The 23,241-nt window shown below is 42.3% G+C and overlaps 1 protein-coding gene across 2 annotated transcripts in view; it reads right to left on the bottom strand.

Annotated features, from left to right (window-relative positions):
* tll1 (tolloid-like 1) overlaps positions 1 to 23,241 on the bottom strand; it is a 441,724-nt gene that overhangs the window by 219,814 nt on the left and 198,669 nt on the right. For both annotated transcript variants that reach the window (XM_078542318.1, XM_078542328.1), the window contains exons 6-7: positions 21,263 to 21,380; positions 12,148 to 12,326 (exon numbers count right to left, since the gene is read on the bottom strand). In XM_078542318.1, the coding sequence (XP_078398444.1) occupies positions 12,148 to 12,326; positions 21,263 to 21,380 (297 nt within the window). The remainder of the gene's footprint in view (positions 1 to 12,147; positions 12,327 to 21,262; positions 21,381 to 23,241) is intronic.

Genomic DNA, 23,241 nt, shown 5'->3' with positions numbered 1-23,241 from the left:
ATTCCTTCCGAGAGTGCACCATCAAAGAGCATACAGCCATACATCAGTGCAAAGACTCGCACTTCAGTGGGTCCACTGAAGTAGTTTTCACCTGCAAATTCACAACTTGTAAGTGCACATGAGCAGACACTGGTGGCAGGGACAACTGCGAAGAGTCTGCATCGAGGGCACTATCCTCTTCAAGCTCTACTCAATTGGGCACAGATGCTGAACCCTGGGGACTGTCATTCAGGAGAAAGTTAGAAATGCGTTAACAACTTCACCAGGTACTAAGAGGTATCACCCGCACTCTCTACAATAACGGATAGGATGGAAGAGTCCAATTTGATGCTAGTGGACTGGTTTTCTAGGGAACTGTGAGAATGCCTGCCCTGGAGAGAGCAGCCACCTTCATGGAGCTTCAGATACAGCTCTGAAACAAATGAAGACAGCACACAGTAGACCACATACCTCCGCCACCCTGTGTTAACTCAATGTTATTACAAGTATGCAGCTCTTCCTTGAGACTTTTCCCTGCCTGGTTGATGCTCTGTAACCTCAAAGCTGAGAAAAGCTATAATTTTAATAAGAGTTTCCTTCTCACTGAGGAGGCTTCAGGGCGATCCACATCTAACAACATGTTCTTAAAACTCTGCTCTCATTTTGACGGCTGTGACAAATTCCACTTCAGCAGCTGAGACAGACCATAACATTTTAAGCAATCAACAACATTCTAAATAAAACAGCTCAAAACATTCTTAAAAAAGTCATTTCGCTCTATGTTGATGGGTCCTTTAAAAAATTCCAGGATCCAGGACCATATCTTTGCCAAAAGCTAATCAGTTTTTCCTTGAGTCATACTCTGCATACCAAGTTTGGTTGAAACCCATCAATTCGTTTTTGAGATACATTGTTTTCCAGCAGACAAACTAACAGGGGTGAAAACATTACGTCCATCCATCTTCAGCGGTGGAGGTAAAATATTAATTTAAAAAATCATCACCCAATGTGGGACCTGAGACTATGGCCCAGATTTTCCGCCCGGTTCAGGTGTACAGCAATGGGAGAATTTCCAGCTTAAAAGAAGTGGCGGCAGAGATAGTAGATGCATTGGTTATAATCTTCCAAAAATCCTTAAATTTCGAAAGGGTGCCAGAGGATTGGAAAATTGCTAATGTAACACCTTTATTCAAGAAAGGAGGGAGGCTGAAAGCTGGAAACTATACACCAGTTAGCCTAACATCTGTCATAGGGAAAGTGCTAGAATTCATTATTAAGGAAGTTATAGCAGGATACTTAGAAAATCACAATGTGATCAGGCAGAGCCAACATGGCTTTGAGAAAGGAAAATCATGTTTAACTAATTTGTCAGAGTGTTTTGACGAAATAACATTCAGGGTGGGTAAAGGGGAAACTGGTTGATGTGGTGTACTTGGATTTCCAAAAGGCATTTGGAATGGTGCCACATCAAAGGTTACTGGTGTAGGGGTATGAGGATTAACATGGATAAAGGGTGGCTAACAGGGAGCAGAGAGTAGGAATGAATGGGTCTTTTTCAGATAGGCAAGCTGTTACTAGTGGAGTGCCACAGGGATCAGTGCTGAGGCTCAACTTATTACAATCTATATCGATGACTTGGATGAAGGGATCAAATGTATGGTAGCTAAATTTGCTGATGACACCAAGATAGGCAGGAAAGTAAGTTGTCAAGAGGAGGTATAGAGTCTGCAAAGGGAAAAAGACAAGTTAAGTGAATGGACAAAAATTTGGCAGATGGAGTATGACGTGGGTAAATGTGAACTTGTCCATTTTGGCAGGTAGAATAGAAAAACAATATATTATTTAAATGGGGAGAGATTGCAGAACTTGGTGGTACAGAGGGACCTGGATGTCCTGGTACATGAAACACAAAGTTAGCATGCAGGTACAGCAAGTGATTAGGAAGGCAAATGGAACGTTGGCATTTATTGCAAGAGGAATGGAATATAAAAGTGGTGATGTTTTACTGAATCTGTACAGGGCTTTGATGAGACCACATCTGAAATACAGTGTACAGTTTGGTCTCCTTATTCGACAAAGAATATAATTGCTTTAGAAGCAGTTCAGAGAAGGTTCACTCGACTCATTCCTGGGATGAAAGTGTTGTCTGAACAGGTTAGGCCTATACCCATTTGAGTTTAGAAGAATGAGAGGTGATTTTATTGAAACATATAAGATCCTGAGGAAACTTAATAGGTAGATACTGGGAGGATGTTTCATCTTGTAGAGGAAACTAGAACTCAGGGACATGGTTTAAGAACATGAGGTCTCCCTTTTAAGACAGAGATGAGGAGATTTTCTTTTCTCCCAGAGGATCATTAGAATGTGGAATTCTCTTCCCCAGAAGATAGTGCAGGTTGGGTCTTTAAATTTATTCAAGGCTGAATTAGATGGATGTTTGCAAACAAGTGGCTCAAGGGTTATGGGCTGCAGACAGGACTTTGGAGCTGAGACCACAATCAGATCAGCCATGGTCTTATTGAATGGTGGAGCAGGCTCATAAGGCCAAATGGCCTGCTTCTGTACCTATGTCCAATGATCTTATGCCAACCCATGCTACTCTACCCATTGCCCCATTGTCTCTTATACCTCCTATGCCAACCCTTGGCCCTCTAACCACCCTCCACCACCCCTCATGCCTCCCACCAACCCTTATACACCTCTATGCCCCCCATATTCCCATGACCCTTTATAGCCCCTATACCAACTTAGTGCTAACTCATGCCAACCCATGCCTCCCACGCACCACCCTTTGCCCTTACCCCCTCCTTGCCAACTCACCTAATATCCTTTGACAGCTCCATGGCAGTTGTGACTGTTCCAATGAGTTTATGCACTTTTTATGAAAATTCATGTTTACTTTTAACAATCTCAAAGGGTGCCTTACCCCTCCCAAAGGATACCCCAGGACCATATCCAATGGGGTACTTTACCTCTCCAAAGGTATACCCTTTGTATCCAAATTAATTCATCAAGACCTCCTCTAACCTGATCTAATCTGCACACTCTGGGTTTCACATTCCTAACCTACCAAAATCCCACTTCAGTGGAGGCAGCTGGTGATTTAAATGGCCAGCTGCCTCCCTAAACTGCGCATGCATGAGCCCCAGCTCGATTCCAGTCCCTCCCCTGTGAAAATAGGAAATGCCACATTCAGGAGTAGGGCTTAGAATTTCCGGTCATTTCAGGGATTTTTGCCACAACGGAGAGCCTCTCTGCCATAGCGAAAGTCTGGGCCTATGACTCTGGGATTAAGAATCCCAATAGTTACCAACTGAGTTATTAGGGTTGGACAGGAACTCTCTCCATAAAGCCTTTAACAAGCTGGTTTCCCAAATAAAAATAAATCAAATGTGTCCTTTTACAATAAAGTTGCTGCAATTTGTGCAAACTTGCATTTCCAAGGAAAGACAAATTAATGTGATTTAAGTGTCATTTTTTTCCCCCTCTGTGCTTCCCTTAACTAAAGTTGAAACTTGTTCTGAAATTGGTCAATTTAATTTGTGTTCCAATAAAATTCTCCTGTGGTTTGATATTATCCAGTCTCTGTGATAATTTTTAAATCAAATGCTCCCCACACAAGCATTTTAAAACCACTGATGCTTCTGTTGCTGACCAAAAATGTGCCAGCAGCAATTGCATATGCGCCAACGGCCGCAATGTGGGCCAAGTGCACATGCATGACAGTTTCTCACATCTTCCTATTTGGTGTCAGGAGTTACAGTGGATTTTTACCCATTAACATAAATGGAGGAAAATCAAGGGCATTATAGGCATGCCCGATTTTCTGATATTGTTCTCCACAGCATACTACACAATTGATGCTCAATCATCTATAACTGAATACTTTTAATGTACCCAGTTGTAATTGCAACTAATTACTATTCAACAATATTAGCCTGACTTATTTGGGATCATTCTCAAATCTGAGTTAGAAAATCATAGCTTCAAGCCACACATCAGATATGGATATGTAAATCCAGACTGACACCTCAGTGCATGTAGAAGAGGGTTTGTGCTGTCAGGGGTGCCAACCTTGGGATAATATGCTAATCATGTCTACCCATTCTTAGAACTCAAATGGATGTTAATAATTCCATGGCACCATCTGGGAAAGCCGTTCCTTCACTGTCACTGGATCAAGATCCTGGAACTCCCTTCCTAACAGCACTGTGGGTGTACCTATACCACATGGACTGCAGCAGTTTAAGAAGGCAGCTCACTACCACCTTCTCAAGGGCAACTAGGGATGGGCAATAAATGCTGGCCCAGCCAACGAAGCCCGCATCCCATGAATGAATAAAATAAAAGAGAAGAACTTTCTACTCATGTCTCAGCCAATATTCATCCCTCAACCAACACCATTGGAAAAAAAAAGACATATCATCAAGTTGTTACTGACCAGGCACTATCTGTGAGATATTGCTGGTGCAGGATGATATTTGTAGACATAACAATCACTGGACTCTAAAGAAGACAAGAATTGCATAAAGGGCTTTAGAATACTGCAGTGTGATAATGTGATGTAAATGTAGAAGGGAAAATATACTTAGTCACTATTTTATACTCAAGCCAGACAACTAAAAAGCAATGTTGAAACTTGTTTAACAAGTCATAAATATTTAGGATTCGTCACTGCCCTGCTGATGATGTTTTAAACTATTTTTGATATTTAGCAATGAGCCACTCATGAATCAACCTATACAGCCACAACAGACGATGTTCAATACAGAACTGACATGCACCCTTGGCACAGTTGATCTTCTCCCAAGAAGGATGAATGCCAGTACTCAGCTATAATTCCATTGAAAAATTTTGATGATATCATAAACCCTGGGAATATCCGTGATTTATTTAAACAGTTATAATTCGTTTTAATGATCTATAAACTACAACAAGGAACCTTACGTGGATTAAAATAATCAGCAGTGCACCGTCTCACCAATCAGACTAAAATGCCATCCTGCAAATCACTTCCATGAACCTGGGATTTTATATAAAACATTTACTGTTTTATTACATCTATACTTAACTTCAAAAATGGCAGGATAAACTCCATGGCAATTACCTTAATGACAGGAGGCAAAACTGGCCCCAGCTAACCTGAGATAAAGCATTTTATGACACAAGACAGTGTCTCTTCAGTGTCCCATCCAAGAGCTAAAAAAGTGCACTCTGAGGGCAATCAAAATTAAATGTTATTTATGAACCTAATTTGATATCTGGACATCCAATGGGAGTTCTACCATTGAAATATTATTCAATTATGTCTCATCATGGGTATCTATTTAAATTAGAACCTCGCAGTAGACTATGCAACTGTAATATGTTTGATTATATGTAATCTATAAAAATTCAAAGTTATTGATTCTTACTGAATGATTAGCAGCATAATCATCAGCAACGTAAAAGTCATTGCAATGCTCTTAGCAACAGTATGTCATGTAAGAACATGATCCTTTTGGGCTTTTTAGCTCTTAATACAAAGAAACCACACTCAATGACAACTATGATTGCTATTGCAAATGCTTTGAGTAATTAATGCTTCATCCAATGCAAAAAGATTAAACAATAAAAAAGTAATTAATTTGAATCATAAGTCATTCTCAGTTGACAAGCTATCAAAGTTTCAATTGTAAACAATTAATCCTGTTTATTTCATTTAAAGTGAAAATCACAGTAGATGCTACATGAATCATGGATTTTCACTACTTGTCTTAACAGAGAATTTCAGGACCCTCTGGAACTTTCTCTTGGAATCATGAATTCCTCAAATAAATAACGAGCCTCCTCAGTTTCTTAGCTGTTCCACATGAATTTCTTAAATCTGAAACAGCAGCACAATGGGAACAGCTCTGGAAATCTCCCTGCCCTCGACTTGCGATTTAATAAAGTGCTTTCCTCCTATTGTAATCAACAAAAAATTGCTCTAAAAACTGAAATACATGTGATACAGTGGCTCAAGAAGGGCAACTCGCCACCAGCACTTCTCATGGGCATTTAGGGATGAGCAATAAATGCTGGCCTAGCCAGGGACACCCACATCCCTCAAATGAATAAAGAAAAATGCTGCTAAACAAAATGAAAAAGAAAATAAAGCAAGTTAGAGATATATCTTATTAACAAGCATTATTTTACAAGAAAGTAAAATACTGCAGATTCTGGAATGCAAATAAAAAAAGAAAATGCTGGAAATATTCAGCATGTCAGGGACCATCTGTGGAGGGAGAAACGAAGAGCGAAATTAAATGGTCACAGCGCTGGGCCTGTCCATTGGCTGGAGAACTGCTGGCAACCCTGCCATGGCTATTTCCAGGTGCATCATTGGGGTAAAGCCCTAATTAGGCAGCCCGCTCACTGCCAACAAGGTTCCCAGCTCCACCAGAGGCAATTTCGCACTACATTTCTGGTGTGGCACAGATAGTCCTCCTCTGAGAACTGCCAGTCAATTGGAGGTTGACAGTTGTCCAGTAAGAGTAGCTCCACTGGGCGCAGTGGTCACTGCCAGTACTGCTTTGGGGCCTAGGAGAAGGATTATCTTTAGAGCTCCTGGACAATGCTGGCTGAGGCAGAATCACCACGGCCAGTCAGCAAGGCTCCGGCAAGGGAGGTTGGGAGTGGGGCCATTATGAAGGGCAAGGGGCTGGATTTCACAGGCTCCCTCCCTTTCTTCCAGTGGGTCCTTCCATTGGCCACAAGACACCCGAGAAGAATGGATGCCTTCCCAATTGGCCATAGGCCTACCCCCCAGAATTTACCTGGGGTTTACCCACATGGCATATTACCTATCTGCCACTGGTTAAATACCAGTGGCAGTGTGATGAGGCCCTTAAGTGACCATTTAAAGGACTCAATTGACCGCCAGGCAGGAAGGCCATCCTCGACCCTCCCGCCCTGAACATAATTGAGGAAAATGTCTCCACCTTGCACTTCCAAGCCACATTATATGGCCCTATCCACCCCGCAGCCCATTTCCAGGGGAGGGATGGGGAGCATTAAATTCCACCCAAAGTTAATATTATGTTTGATTAATATGTCCCACACTTTAAAGCAGCTTGTGGGGTTTCAGGAAAGAGTTTTCTTCTGGCTACAATCAAGCAAACAACTTCCCACGAGGAAAGTTCAAAAAGCTGTACCTAAGCTAATATTTTTGTTGTCTGCAATTTAAAAAATGTGTAAAGGTGAGGTGCAACAGGGAGGTGGTCACCTGAAATGACTCTGCCAGGTAATCCTCAGCATCATTTTGGAAGTGATGAAGTTTAAAGTTGGGGGGAAAAAGTCATGAGGGGGTGTGATTTTACAGAGTTTGCAAGAGGGGGAAACAGTGTGCAGGGTGACTGAATTAGTCAGGATGCGAAATTTCAATTTCACGACAGCGATTTGAGGTCATGTGTTTGCTGCATGTCAGGCCTCATGCCAGCCTGTGGCAGGTTCATACTTGTAATACATTTGCGGTCCATGAATACTCATTAGCATGGAAGTGTTTTTAATTAAGTCCTACCTTAAATAATAAAGTCAATGTTGTAGGGTGGCCGAGTTGTACTATTAATGATGAAGTTGATCTGCAGCCACTTCTTGGATGGAAATGTTAAGTTTATTTACAATATACTCAGCGGCAACAATACGTGTGATTTCAACTCTAACTCCATCTTTATGTCTGCATTGCCTGATGAGGTAGCCCACGCTACTCTGCTATTGTGTGACCTTCCTTAATAAGTATTATTCTTAAATGTACATTGCGTATTAAATAAAACCATAGTTACTACAGTCAGCAACATAAGATCTCATAGCACCCAGTTCATGGTCATATAAAGGTGGCGTGCACCATTTGGCTTTATATATATGTGTCTAAGATGAGCGGGTATCCATGTTGAAGTCTGTGGCACAAAGTGTGTGTGCAGAAAATGTTAGTTTTTGGGTGCAGAGAAGCACGGAAAAGGGAAGGGCACAGCATCCTGGGTGTGGTGGGGAGGGAGCGCTCCCAGGTGGGAAAGGTAACGTGAATGAAAGGCCTAATGGGCGGTGTTAGTGTTGTCAATGTTAGGGTTCTGTGGTTCAAATCGAGGGTGCTGGGTGGCGAAGGGAACAGTCACAGTCACAGGGGCAGGGGAGTGCAGAGTTGGGTTTGGTAGAAGGGCAGGATTGGGTATTCATATGTCTCAGGCTGGGGCACAGGTGGGAATGAAAACATTGAGGAGGAGAATGAGGGGGTTCAGGGTCAGAGTGGGCACAAGAGTAGGCTTAAATGTAGGCACACAGGGGGATACAGCATGTCAATGGAAATGGTGATAGGGAGGTTCAAGGGTGCCAGGGGAAGGTAAAAGATTATGTTGGATGGGTCAGGGGTGATGGGAGTAAGTGCAGGGATGACAGTGGAAGCTGCAGGAGCAGATCTGAAATGTTACTCACACCATAGTTATGGTCTTCTGTAAAACATAGCTTCTCTGAATGGAATCTTGATCAAAGTGGGAGGAGGGCCTGCTTGGGTGGGTGGAGTTCTGGGTGTGCACAATTGGCTGATTAAAATGACTCCGTGATCATTAGTTCTATGGGTGAGAATTATGGACAAATATGCTTTCATCTCATGTCTGCCCTCTTTACGCAGTGCAATTACTGCAATAACCATGGGTCTCATTCACCTGATATCCCTGCAACCTCAGGAGCAGGAGGAGAGGGTGTGATGAAGGAAAGCTCTTGCTGGCCAACAACAGAGGCTGCAACACCACTAGTTGGCAGCACCAGAGGGGGAGGCTGATCCAGATGCAGCCATCAAAGGAAGGCCTCATTGAAGGACACTGATGTATCAACGCATCCCAAGGACAAGAACAAACTACCTCCTGATGTCAGGGAGGTGATGCCACAGACAACTGAAGATGCCCCAGGAAATGGTAACCAAGATATGTCAGATTGTGCTTCAAGACACGCAGCCACATAGATTCAGTGGGAACCCCATGCCAGTGGCACTCAAGTTTACAGCAGTGCTTAATTACTACACCAGTGGCAGCCGCCAGGGCTTAACCGGTGCCATAAGTGGCATCTCACAGGCTGCCACGCATAGGTGTAAAAAGAATGTGACCAATGCCCTATTCCATCATGTCAATGATTTCATCCATTTCCCCAGCAATAAAGATAGCTAGCAGCAAAGTCAACAGCGTTTGTTGCCAGTATTCAGTTCCCTCGGGTGCAGGGGGTCATCAACTGCACCAATGTGGCCATTAGAGCTCCCTTGGACTAACCAGCTGCCTTTGTGGATTGCAAAGGTTTTCACTTCTTCAACATTCAACTGGTGTACGAGCACAGGAGAAGAAACATGCAGGTCTGTATTTGTTTCTCAGGGAGCTGTCACATTACATACATTTGGGGCAACTCATGGCTCCCAGAGCTCTTTGATGTCCCAGCCCAGATTGACAGATGGGACCTCAGTGACAAGGACTATCTAATACATACATAGCTGATGACACCAGTCAGGCATCCGCAGCATTGTGGCACTACAGTCAAGCTCATGCCTCCACCAAAGCCATCATAGAGAACACCACTGGCTTGCTTAAAATGCACTTCTGTTGCCGTGACCATTCTGGAGGAGCCTTGCAATACGTACCTCAGAGGGTGTCAAGAAAAGCCGTGGTCTGCTGTGCACAACCTGCAACCTGGCCCTGCAATAAGGACACACGTTGCAACAGGAAGAGCATGAGGAACATCACCCCTACTCAGATAACAATGAATTGTCGGAGCCTGTGTAGGGGGCCATAAATACGCATGAGTATTTAATGGATGCCAGAGCCATGGAGTGATGTGCAAAGGAATCCAGGAACAGCCTGATCTCTACAAGATTCCCCAACAGTAAGACATTTGCATGACCATTGTCCCATTGCCTTCCTGGGTGTAGACCTAGGTCTGCCATCCTGCCTTCTGGAGTTAACTATAAACCTGCATCCTCTACCACCTTGACTAGAACGGGGAGTGCAGTTTAGTCACACACATTCGCTAGTGAGTGCTGGTACTAAGGATATCTTTGGGGCATTTGGGCATACATTTAAGAGCCTGCCTTGCGAAATTATTTGGATCCAGTGCCATCTTTAAATTATATTGAATGCAACCACACCTATCTTAGTTATACCCATTGAGAGTAATTTGGGCCAATTTTCTTTAGAGTCATGGAAGGGGGACCAGTTCAACCTGCATTTTAAGCCATGTTCCACAGAATGATCACCACAAAGTGAAAATTCACATGAACATTCAACAAAGATTCCGTGAAAGCACAACATATTCATTCAGAAATACTGTTTATCTCCCTATCTCCCCTGGAACCATCAAAGTGTGCCAAATATAGGGCGTGCCATGACCTTTAGCTCTCATACTATGACAGGTCATCAAAAATTATCAATAAGAACACGTGAATATATTATTGACACTATCTTGTGCATATATTTACAAGTAATCGTTTGGTAGTACAGAACTTGAGTATTGCTGAAAAAAGACATTTTGTCAAAGTTTTTCGTCTTGCACTCATCAGGACATTCGCAAGAATACCAATGTCAGGGGAAGCAACAACTTTATACTGTATGAGAAGAGACTGCTGATTGGTTGGCAAATGGACACTGATTGGTAGAGACATTGCCATGGAGAATGCACCAGTTAATAGTGACTGATAGTTGACTACCAAGCATTGTTTGAAATTTTAAACTAGGCAGCTTGACTTTGATTGGTCAAGGCATTTCCCTGAGCAATGAACCAGTGAATGGTATTACTTATTTTGTTTAGCTGAAACAGGCACAATACGTGCGCATGTTCTTTCTATGTACATGGAACCGGGTCTTGTGCATTAATATATGTAGCTTCCAGTACGTGCAAATGCGCCACATTGCAAGCCTGACTGACAATCTTAAATTGGTTGTCAGCATAATTCTTAGCACACTGAGGGTCATTTAGTAAATGTTGTCCAATCGCAGAATCACATCTAATGTTCGACACTGTATTTTGAGTTTTGCAAGTGCAGGCTGGTTGGGTATGGTCTGTACCTTGCCTGTTGCGAATGGCGGAAGGGACATGCTGTTTGTTACGATCTGCCAGTCTTTGGGATGTATAGCCTATATCACACTGGCACTGAAATCCATATACCACATTACTCATTTGTGTGATAGGCAGAACATCTTTTTGACTTGACGGCAGCATCCTATTAGTGGTGAACACCACTCGTGTTGATACTGCATAGGAGCAACATGAAAACGCTAGCTTCACCTGTTGCTCAAATGGTTGAGATACCCACCCTTCCAGGGTAATCTGAGGTAGACGGGGCACTTTTCAGGGTGAAAGTGACGGCCTTAGGCCCGTTCATGAGTTTGCGCGACATACAACGCGAGATGATCTGATCAGGGTAACAACTGTCCTGCCAGATATCTTTGATGCGCCCTATTCCAGCATCAAGCTTGCATTGTGAGCAATTGGCTTGGGCCCTATTTACGAGGTTGCCGATAACGCCAATCTTATAGTGTGTGGAACTGTAAGAGTCCCAATGCATGTATTGACCAGTGAATGTAAGCTTTTTAATAGCCAGCCCTTGGCTGCAGCATTTTCAGCTGACAGTGTGTTCCACCCATGAGAAGTTTCTCCCGCTACAGAATCACACATGTTTCCCTTGCATGCCACCAGCACTTCAAATCTTAATTGTAATCACGTGTGAAACAGGAAAGGGAAGAAATTTAATCTTTCTCCCCTTGCAAAATGCACAGAACTTCTTTCCAATCTCTTTATGCCTGACGACACTCGGATCCTAAACTGAACTGAACAGAAGAGCAAATCTGTATCCTTTTTGCCCTGTGCACAGTGCCACCACTCTTTTCACATATATGTATTTCATAATACATTCACCTGACAAACAACTGGTGGGATTTTCCAGCCCCGATGGGCACCATCGTGGACAGGATGGGAAAATTTGGAGAGCTGTTAAAAGTCAACAGTTCTCCAAATTTTCCTGTCCCATCCACGATGATGCCCGCCAGTGATGGGACTGGAAAATCCTGACTAGCATTTTTGTCTGCCAGTGGGAAATAAATACAACAGGTTATTGGTGAACTACAGTCATATGAACAAGAACTAAACACAAAAATTCTTTGTCTTATGGAACCTTACCTGGCTGGATGTTTTCTCTAATGATGGTCACGTGATCATCTCGGTCTGGTCTTGTGTGTTCATGCCAAAATCCAATCACATGGCCCAGTTCATGAACTACAATCCCAAACTTATCACAGTTTTTGCCTATGGAGATAGCCTGAGGACCGTTACCACGTCTTCCCACATAAGAGCAACACCTGTCAAACATAAACACCTTTAGTTTTTATCTGTAGGAACATGCAGCAGAACATGCATCCCCAGTTCAAAATATCATCAATGGGTTTATTATCTTCAAGAATTAAGCTTTGACACTATATTTTGAGCATTAAACTAAGTAGCTTTTTAAAAATTATGTCATATGCATGGGATAATAGTGCAATACATAGATGAGTCAATGCATAACACCACAAAGCAGTGGATGTAGTTCACAATCATCCACAATGGCTAAACTGCTAATAATTAGTTGATAAGTTTACAGTAATTAAGTCACAATCATAAGTCCTTCAGTATGGATGGCATCACCTGACATGCATAACATGCACCTGACTACAGGCAGCCATTACACAGCTGCTGTCAAAAAAAATGTTGACTTCAGCTAGATAGAAGTTGTTCCACAATGGAACGTCAACACATAGCATCATACAGTGGTTGGATGCAAATTTGATTCTCCATTCCATTGGGGTCCTACTCTTGGCTATATTGTTGATGGTTGGTACCAGCTGGAGGCTACGGACTGACTAGGAGGAAAGCAATGAAAAAAATTGTGGATTCAAATTCTACTCCAGGGACTTGAGTGTTAATTTAAGCTGATACTTCAAGGCAGTACTGAGAAGTGCTGTGCTGCTAGAAGAGCCATCTTTCAGATGAGATGTAAATCCCGGACCCTCTCAGGTGAATTTTAAAGGTCCCACAACACGATTCGAAAAAGGGGAAGGGAATACTCTCTTGGCATCCTGGCTTTCAGGGCTAACCATCACTTAAAGACATCACTTAAAAATATTATTTGGTTGTTCTCTCATTGTCATCTGTAGAACCTTACTGTGCATAAATTAAACACGGCATTATTTCCTACATTATAATAGCGACTACTTCATTAGTTGCGAAGTACTTTGAGACATGCCAAGGTCATGAAAGGTCATAAAACTAGTCTCTCTTTCTTCTTTTATATAGCAAGTTGTTAATGATTCATTATTCTGCACCTCCTTGTAGCTAGATTTCAGAGTAGCATTGGCAAAAATCTGGGAACACATCACTCCCTGACCCTAGTAAGCACAGGACAAATAGGATGTAAATTTACTATGTGTTATTTTTATTGTACTATTTATCGTATTGTATGTTTATTGGATTGTACTGGTTAACTGGCTTGCATCAAATTCCTGAGTTTGCTTGTTCAATGGGCCATTAACCCTTTTATTTTAAAATGTGTTTCTAAACTAGCATGTTGAGGAACTTGACACCATTTCATTAATCAGCATTAAAAAAGTAGCAGACAGAGGAATTTCAATCTCAAGCACAAAGTGAAGAGAAATTAGAGCGGGAGGGGAACAGCCTTCATCAACTTCACATATGTTTCAATCTTGTGATTCAAGATATCGCTTCCACCTTTCTTTGAGATTATTACCGCTTAGTCATTCAAAATGCCCATTAATTTACATATAATGCACATACTTACATATACTTTTATTTATGCATTTGTATAAATGAATAGATTTGCATCTCTTCGGGAGGTCTTAAGAGACTGAATCACATCATTAACACTTCTGATAAAAGCAAAAAACTGCGGATGCTGGAAATCCAAAAAAAAATAAAAATACCTAGAAAAACTCAACAGGTCTGACAGCATCTGCGGAGAGGAGCACAGTTAATGTTTTGAGTCCGTATGACTCTTCAACAGAACTAAGGAAAAATAGAAGAGAGGTGAAATATAAGCAGGTTTAAGGGGCGGTGGGACAGGTAAAGCTGGATAGAGGGCCAGTGATAGGAGGAGATTGCCAAAATATGTCATAGACAAAAGGACAAAGGTGGTGATATTAGCTAAGAAATGTGCTAATAGGTGACTTTAAGGGTAGAAAGCAGGATGAGCAAGGTACAGATAGCCCTAGTGGGGGTGGGTTGGGGGGAAGGGATCAAAATAGGCTAAAAGGTAGAGATAAAACAATGGATGGAAATACATTTAAAAATAATGGAAATAGGTGGGAAACGAAAAATCTATATAAATTATTGGAAAAAGGGGGGATCGGAAAGGGGGTGGGGATGGAGGACAGAGTTCATGATCTAAAGTTGTTGAACTCAATATTCAGTCCAGAAGGCTGTAAAGTGACTAGTCGGAAGATGAGGTGCTGTTCCCGAGTTTGCATTGAGCTTCACTGGAACATTGCAGCAGGCCAAGGACGGACATATGGGCATGAGAGAAGGGTGGTGTGTTGAAATGGCAAACGACAGGGAGGTCTGGGTCAAGGTTGCGGACAGACCAAAGATGTTCCGCAAAGCGGTCACCCGGTCTGCGTTTGGTCTCTCCAATGTAGAGGAAACCGCATTGGGAGCAGCGAATGCAGTGGACTAAATTGAGGGAAGTGCAAGTGAAATGCTGCTTCACCAGAAAGGAGTGTTTGGGCCCTTGGACGGTGAGGAGGGGGGAAGTAAAGGGCAGGTGTTGCACCTTCTGCGGTTGCATGGGAAGGTGCCATGGGAGGTGGTTGAGGTGTAGGGGGTGATGGAGGAGTGGACCAGGGTGTCCCGGAGGGAACGATCCCTGCAGAATGCCGCCAGGGCGCGTGAAGGGAAGATGTGTTTGGTGGTGGCATCATGCTGGAGTTGGCAGAAATGGCGGAGGATGATCCTTTGAATGCGAAGGCTGGTGGGGCGATAAGTGAAGACAAGGGGGACCCAATCATGGTTCTGGAAGGGAGAGGAAGGTGTGAGGGCGGATGTGCGGGAAATGAGCCGGACACGGTTGAGGGCCCTGTCAACCACCGTGGGTGGAAAACCTCGGTTAAGGAAGAAGGAAGACATGTCAGAGGAACTGTTTTTGAAAGTGGCATCATCAGAAGAGATGCGACGGAGGCGAAGGAACTGAGAGAATGAGATGGAGTCCTTACAGGAAGCGGGGTGTGAGGAGCTGTAGTCAAGGTAGCTGTGGGAGTTGGTAGGCTTGTAATGAATATTGGTGGACAGTCTATCACCAGAAATTGAGACAGAGAGGTCAAGGAAGGGAAGGGAAGTGTCAGTGATGGACCACGTGAAAATGATGGAGGAGTGGAAATTGGAAGCAAAATTAATAACTTTTTCCAGGTCCAGACGAGAGCATGAAGCAGCACCGACGCAGTCATCGATGTACCTGAGAAAGAGTTGTGGGAGGGGGCCAGAGTAGCACTGGAACAAGGAATGTTCCACATACCCCATAAAGAGACAGGCATAACTGGGGCCCATGCGGATACCCATAGCCACACCTTTTATTTGGGGGAAGTGAGAGGAATTTAAGGAGAAATTGTTCAGTGAGAGAACGAGTTCAGCCAGACGGAGGAGAGTAGTGGTGGATGGGGATTGTTCGGGCCTCTGTTCGAGGAAGAAGTGGAGAGCCCTCAGACCATCCTGGTGGGGGATGGAGGTGTAGAGGGATTGGACGTCCATGGTGAAGAGGAGGCGGTTGGGGCCAGGGAACTGGAAATTGTTGATATGATGTAGGGTGTCAGAAGAATCACGGATGTAGGTGGGAAGGGACTGGACAAGGGGAGAGAGAATGGAGTCAAGATAGCAAGAAATGAGTTCCGTGGGGCAGGAACAGGCTGACACGATCGGTCTGCCGGGACAGTCCTGTTTGTGAATTTTGGGTAGGAGGTAGAAGCGGGCTGTCCAAGGTTGGGAGACTATGAGGTTGGAAGCTGTGGAAGGAAGGTCTCCAGAGGAGATGAGGTCAGTAACAGTCCTGGAAATAATGGCTTGATGTTCAGTGGTGGGGACACGGTCCAGGGGAAGGTAGGAGGAAGTGTCTGCGAGTTGACGCTCAGCCTATGCGAGGTAGAGGTCAATACGCCAGACAACAACAGCACCACCCTTGTCAGCCGGTTTGATGACAATGTCAGGGTTGGACCTGAGAGAACGGAGTGCAGCACGTTCAGAGACAGACAGGTTAGAGTGGGTGAGAGGAGCAGGGAAATTGAGACGACTGAGTTTAACACTTCTGAGTTCCCAGCGGCTTAGCTGGTTAAACCTGTGAATAGCTGAATCATACAGACAAGGAATGTCATTTAATATAAGAACAAAACAAAAGTTGGAAAAACTCAACTCGTCAGGCAGCATCTATGGAGAGAAACAAGGTTAACATTTCAGGTCGATGACCTTTCATCAGATGATGAAACATTAACTCCGTTTCTCTCCACAGGTGCTGCCTGACCTGTTGAGTTTTTCCAGCTTTTTTTGTTCTTATTTCAGATTTCCAGAATCAGCAATATTTTGCTTTTGTTGTAATGTCATTTGTACAGTGTCAGAATTGTGCTAAATTAGCTTATTTTAGCCAGTTGACAGTAGTATTATGAGTAGCTCAGCATCCCTGGTTACAGCAGGGTAAAAAAACCAGTCTGGGTTCCACCACCAATCACTATCCAATGATCACTTTGGAATGAGGACCATATTAGGCTGAATTGTGACTAGCCGCTGACACTCAAAAAAGTAAATTCTACTCTAGAGACTTGGGTGCGTAATCTAGGCTAACACTTCTCGGCAGTGCTGAGACTGTGCTGCTTTAGGATGAAGCATAGAACCTGGGCCCCCTCAGGTGAATGTAAAAGATCCCATGACAGTATTCAAAAAGATGAGGGTGTCCTGACTGATATTTATCTCTCAACTAAAATCTCTTAAAAAAAAGGCTGTTTGATTATTATCTCATTGCTGTTTGTTGGACCTTACTGTGTGTTACTCTGAAGTCTAGCTTTGAGGAGATGCAGAATAATGAATTATTAACAACTTGTGCATGAATAAAGAAAGACTGGCATTTATATAGCACCTTTCATGGCCTCAGGACCTACCAAGGCACTTCAGAACCACAGCAAAGAATAAAATTTCCACTGGCTTTTCCCAGAATATTAACAGGCACCATTTATACCATTTCTCTGAAGTTTTTGTTTAGGTTATGAGAGGAGATTTTGGGAGCCTCCAGTGAGAATTATACCTTTAACTAATTAGCCTCCCACATAAAGAATGATCACATGGACCTGGAATCATTTCCCACATTACAACAGTGACTACACTTCAAAAATCACTTCATTGGCTGTAAAGCACTTTTGGAGATTTATGATCAGCTCCATGAACACCATGGTATCCACCATGATGGAGAATCTGCTGACGTTCTGACAGCTGCCACCTTATTTTTGTGGACTAGTGTTGGTAGGGGATTCCAGGGCATCACATCACTTTTACAATCTGTTTCATGTACAGCATAAGAATGCCATGCAGTGGTCCCAAGTGAGTGGTCTTGTCTCCATGAGAAAGGCATCTGCATCAGGAGGACAGCATATCTGCTTCCCTGCCATCCATTCTGCCAGTATCCCTGTTAATGTCATACAACCAATTGGTGTATGCGGCGACGTTGCTGTTTGAAGGGGGGCTGTCAAGGACCAGTGCTACTTGATGTCATCCACCATGGTCATTTGAAGTGTCCTCAATGGAAACTCAGCAGGCTTCCACGTCCCAAGCTGCAATCACTGGGGAAATACTTTGTAGTAGCACCAGGATAGACAAACAAGCAAAGTCAACAGATACTAATGGCTTACACAAGGATGATTTTTAATCATTTTTGCAGCTATTGGATACAGATGAAGTTAAGATGTACTTTGTTCTGGAGTTGATGTTGGTGTTTGAATTTATAGTGAAGCGGGGGCTTAAGGTTGGACTGAAGGCAGGCAATCAGAATGTGGTATCATGGATAATGGGGACAAGGATGGTTTATTGGTTTATTGCTGGTGCTTGAGATGGTTATGGTGAAATGGTCTTGGGTGAGTTGCTCTTTGAGACCTCTGGCAGTTAGAAGCGCTGGTAGTCAATGCTTCTCCAGCTCTTCCTTTTCCTCCTGCTGCCCAGCTACAGTAAGTGCTGGTGCTTCATGATGGCAAGGTTATGCAGCATGCAGCAGATGGCCACAAATCTAGGCCCTCATCAGGTTTCATTGCAAAGCTTCTCCTGTACGGTCCAGGCAGCACGAGCATTGCTTGAGCATGCTGACGGACTGCTCAATGATATTTCTGGTGGCAGTATAGTCTCACTGTCAACCAATTCTTCAGTTTTAACAAGAGTTATGAGTCATGTCTGAAAGGGATACCCCTTGGCCTGTGGTCAGCTGTAACCTGAAGACCTGATTGAAATAAATATGGAACAGAGGATAGGTGCTGAATTATTGTGTGATGACTGCTACGGAGAAACAGGGTACAGACCTGCAAGGTCTGCTGCTCTAAGTAGTTCTGGTTGGAGAAACCCTCCCCGAAGGTCCACTTTGAATATATCTCCTGCTTAGTGCACTCCTCTTCCCTCTTTTCCCAGTTTCTCCTGCTCTATCAAGTCTTCTTTACTGTCTTCTTTCATTCTCTAGCTCCAAAAGACAACTCTACCAGACTATCCCATGACTAGTAAAATTGCTTTGAAAGAAGACATAAACTATTCAGCACCAGCAAAAACTTCTTCTCAAAGTCACAATTAAGTTTTGCGATTCATAAAATAGGCCAACAAATGTTCAGACATTAACCAGCAACCTGAAGGAACAAATCAGCAGCTAACCTGTAGGTATTGGATCAGCTCTTTAAATAACGTTGTTGAAGGGTCCTTCCTGCCCATGAGCACCACGAGTTGCAGACTGAATTTAAACATGGCAAGTCAAGTGCTAGAGCAGACCAATATCAGGAAAGGTTCCTAGAACAACCACTGGACACTTATTTAAATGTTTTAATCATTGTTTTACACACTACCGATCTACACCCAGACACCCAAGTAGCAGCCTGATAAAATATGACAGGCACTGCGCTTCCACTGTGGAGTGATTATGTGCATGCCATCCACATATTGGATGGCTAGAAACCTGAAAAAAGAGCACACATCAACAAATTTTTCAGCTTAGTGAGAGAAGGCAGTCCAGTGTAGTTCTAAGTTATATAGCTCTGTGCTGTGTAAGCTGATCTTTGTCAGAGTAGCAATTTTAAGAGCTACAATTGGCCTCATCAACCATGGGATGGGAAGGAAATAAATTATGGTTCCTTCTCCTACCCACATTGTAATGCTACCCTGCAGAAAGTTTTGTATTTGCACAAAAGGTGAGGGTAGGTTCAGGCAACAATGCACCAATTGCAAAATTGCCTGCCAGCATTGGCTGCCTGGTGTGCAACAGACAGAAGAATGGCAAGTTGGTCAAGCTATAGGGAGTTGCAAAGTTTCATGGAATCAAAATCTAGTATACTAGGTGCATTCAGGAATACAGAAAAATAGTCAAAAATGTATAGGCTGATCCTATTATTCAGGTGGCTAATCCTGAAATTACACTGAGATACGAGCATATGAATACTTAACACATTTGTCTAATGTTCCTTTCTTTTAAAATGTTTGTTTAAAATTACATCCATTTGAAATAACAATGCTTAATGCTTCTGTTGAAGTTATAAAGAGCAAAATTTTATCAACAGTTTAACATATTAAGAGTTCATACACTAGTAAACCACAGTACAATTTCAGGACTTCTGTGGTCCACTTTCTAGTTGTTTAGCAGGCTCCAGAACAAGCCCATCTTCTTCTCCTGGCCTTGTATAGTTGAGAGTCATGCGGATCATTGAATTTGATACTAATGCTCCATTCCATGCCAAAGTGCCTCAACATTGCAACAGGAGTTACGCAATCATTAAGACAAGCCTCCATTCATCAGAAACACTAAGTTGCTGCAGCTGTGCTTCCGCAGTCTGTAACAATCCCACAAATCTGCAGAGAATACTGGCAGAGAAACACCTTACATCATTATTTCTCCTGGACAATAAGTCCTGGAATCTCATGCAGAAGTTGAAATGCAAAGTTAACTATCATTTCTCAAACAGATACTGTCGGAGTATGCATAAGCCCAAGGTACTTGCCCAGAAAAAGAATCCCACTACCACTTCTTCATATGAAATTGGCTAAATACGTCAGTTGTACAAACAAGAGGTGGTGCCTCCAAATAACTAGCCTTCCATTCCAAGGTGAAGCTGAACAAAATAAAGCATGTGAAGAAGAGAGCGGGTGATCTTGCATTTTCTCCCCATGGAGCACGAAACTCAGGTGCCCACTTTTCACTTTAATATTTACTTGCTATTAACTTCAAATTTTCTAACTTCCAGTTATAGGGTAATTCATTTTCAAGCCCAATGGAAGTGATTTCTTATTTAGATTTAATTTATTCATGGCCAGTCATTTTCCCAGATCCCTGTTAGAGACCTAGTATTATGAATAATGCTTAAAATGCCACGTAGTAAGATCTGACATACACAGTAAAGAAAAAGTAAATCCTATTAAGTGTGAAGTTTATATCCATATGATGCCAGTCTGGCATAGTGCCCCATGATCCATGTAGTCTATGTAGATGCATATAGCATCCAAGCCTCTTTTTAATAGTGATTAATTCTATTTCATGCTCTCTTTTTGATCAACGGTGTCAGGCAAAGATAAACAAATATGAATACTTAACACATTTGTCTAATGTTCCTTTCTTTTAAAATGTTTGTTTAAAATTATATCCATTTGAAATAACAATGCTTAATGCTTCTGCTGAAATTATAAAGAGCATGTGAACAATGAAGAGATAAACAAATGGCTGACAGTAAATCATGGCAGCACGCACATTTATTGATTCGTACCTTGCCAAAAATATTTTCTTTCAGCTACATAGAATGGAATAAATAGTAGCAAAGGATTATAGCTGAGAAAATCCCAAAAAGAATGGCTAATTGATGCTTGCTGAACAGATTTTAACAACTTGTCACAAAGAAGCCTCTGTGGTTTTTGGCCTTCTTTTAAGCAGCTTAAATAATACTCTGGGTTAACATTACAGAACGCATATTTACACCTTAATGCATGTTTGTCCAGCCTGTTAATAAATTCAAATTGCTGACAAAAATAAGCTTTTGCTTACCCACATGGTCTGTACGTGAAGACAATGTAACTTTCTTCATCTGCTCGTTCGATGAAAGTAACGCATGTGTGTTTCTCCCAGTGCCGCATGGCCTGTTTGAACATTGCCCGCTGGCTGCCTGGAGGAAATAGAACACTAATTGAGAAATTGTAACTTATCATCCAAGCATTATGGTTGAATTTATTTTATATTTATCTGAACTCACGTTACTACAACCCAATTTATGCAATGTATAAAGAATGAATAGTAGAAATGACCTAAAAGTGCAATTGTATACAGGGATTCGTTTTTTCTATGTTAACAGAAGTATCGTTATCTGCTATGTTTGGATTGACATTGTGCTTAAAATTGCTGTATTGTGACACAGTGCAATGTAAAATTGCACTATCAGTGGTGGCAATTTCATGCTATCTTTCGGCTCCAACATGCCAAAATGTTCATGTCTATAGGGGGAGGAGGAAGGGGCAGCAGAATTGTCAATGAAAATCTGAAAAAAGAGAAAAGATTTGCATTTTTATAGCACCTTTCATGACCATTGGACATCTCAAAAGTGCTTTACTTTTTGAAATGTAGTCACTGTCGTAACATTGCGTATGTGGCATCCGATTTGCGCACAGCAATCTCCAACAAACAGCAGTTTGATAATGTGATAACGTTTTTATGCTGCTGATTAAGGCATAAATATTGGCCAGCACACCAAGGATAACCCTCTCTCTTCTTTGAAATACTGAGATGGGATCTTTTACATCCACCTAAGTGGCCTTGGTTTAACGTCTCGTATGAAAGGCGGCATCTCTGACACTGCAGCACTCATTCTTTAATACTCCTTTCATATTCTAGGCCTACTTTTGGAAGTGGGGTATAAACATGTCTCTTAAGGCAGAGAACACTATCCATCAATTTAGTTCCATTTCCTGTCTCTGAGTGCCACTGACAACAAAGATAAATAGCTGCCACTGGGAACCACTTGCCATTTGTTCTGCCATTTTATTTCATATGTTCATACAATCCAGTCATATGATTTTCACATTACTGGCCAAAGCACCAGTATAGCCATTGGCAAGAATAGCACTGTGAATGCAAATTGCAAAACTACAAATGCACAAGTCTTGTGTATGCCCAGTAGTTTGATTGTTGCTGTGGCCTCAGAATCCATTAATCCTGTAGGGCAAACAGGATTACCAAAGGACATGATTTATGCCATCCATTTCTTTTTGTTTGAAGCTCAGGGAAGAAATTCATCAAAATTTAAAGCAGTGCAAATCTCAGTTTTAGCCTTTTGTGAGCTGCTTGTGTCAGATTACACGATGAAATAAGATGGAAGGCAGCATTATCAGTATCTTCATTTCTAAATGTGAGTGCTGCAGAAAGTGAAATAAATACTCTCATCTCCCAAATTCTGACAAACCTTACAAGTACAACACAGAAGACATATGGTGGTGCCAGCATTTAAGCAGAAATCTAGAACTTTAGAATGCTGTATACTGGTAGTCTCCTTGGAGACCAAGAAGAGATGTCTCAAACCATGAAAATTTAGACCTGAAAGGCTTTTGAAGGTCTAAAGTTAATTTCCTTTACATTATAGTTGGCCAAAGATTTGCTGGAGCTGTGTCCTATTACTTAGACCTTTTCCTTTAGCCTTAGATCCTTCAGCTCAAAATTACTTTGCCCAGCAAGTTGCTGAAAGTGTGAGCTGATAGCTACACTGAGTTGTGCCCTTCATGGATATCTCTTCCTCAGCACACATTGCTGGGTGATTTACACATTAATAATGGCACACGCACTAAAGTTACTGTTATTTTGGCAGCAAAATCTAGATCAATATAATGTTGGTAGTGGAAATACCACACACACATTGCTAGAAGCATATCATTATTGTCATGAAAGTGGATAAAGAAATGGAAAAGAAAGGAAGCAAGAGGAGAGGAAGGAAGGAAGGGGAGATGAAGGAAAGGGGGAGTGGAAGGAAGGACGCTTTG

This window comes from Cetorhinus maximus, chromosome 1 (genome assembly GCF_964194155.1).
Source record: "Cetorhinus maximus chromosome 1, sCetMax3.hap1.1, whole genome shotgun sequence".
NCBI classification, from domain to species: Eukaryota; Metazoa; Chordata; class Chondrichthyes; order Lamniformes; family Cetorhinidae; genus Cetorhinus; species Cetorhinus maximus.
This window is presented reverse-complemented; position numbering and strand designations above follow the sequence as displayed.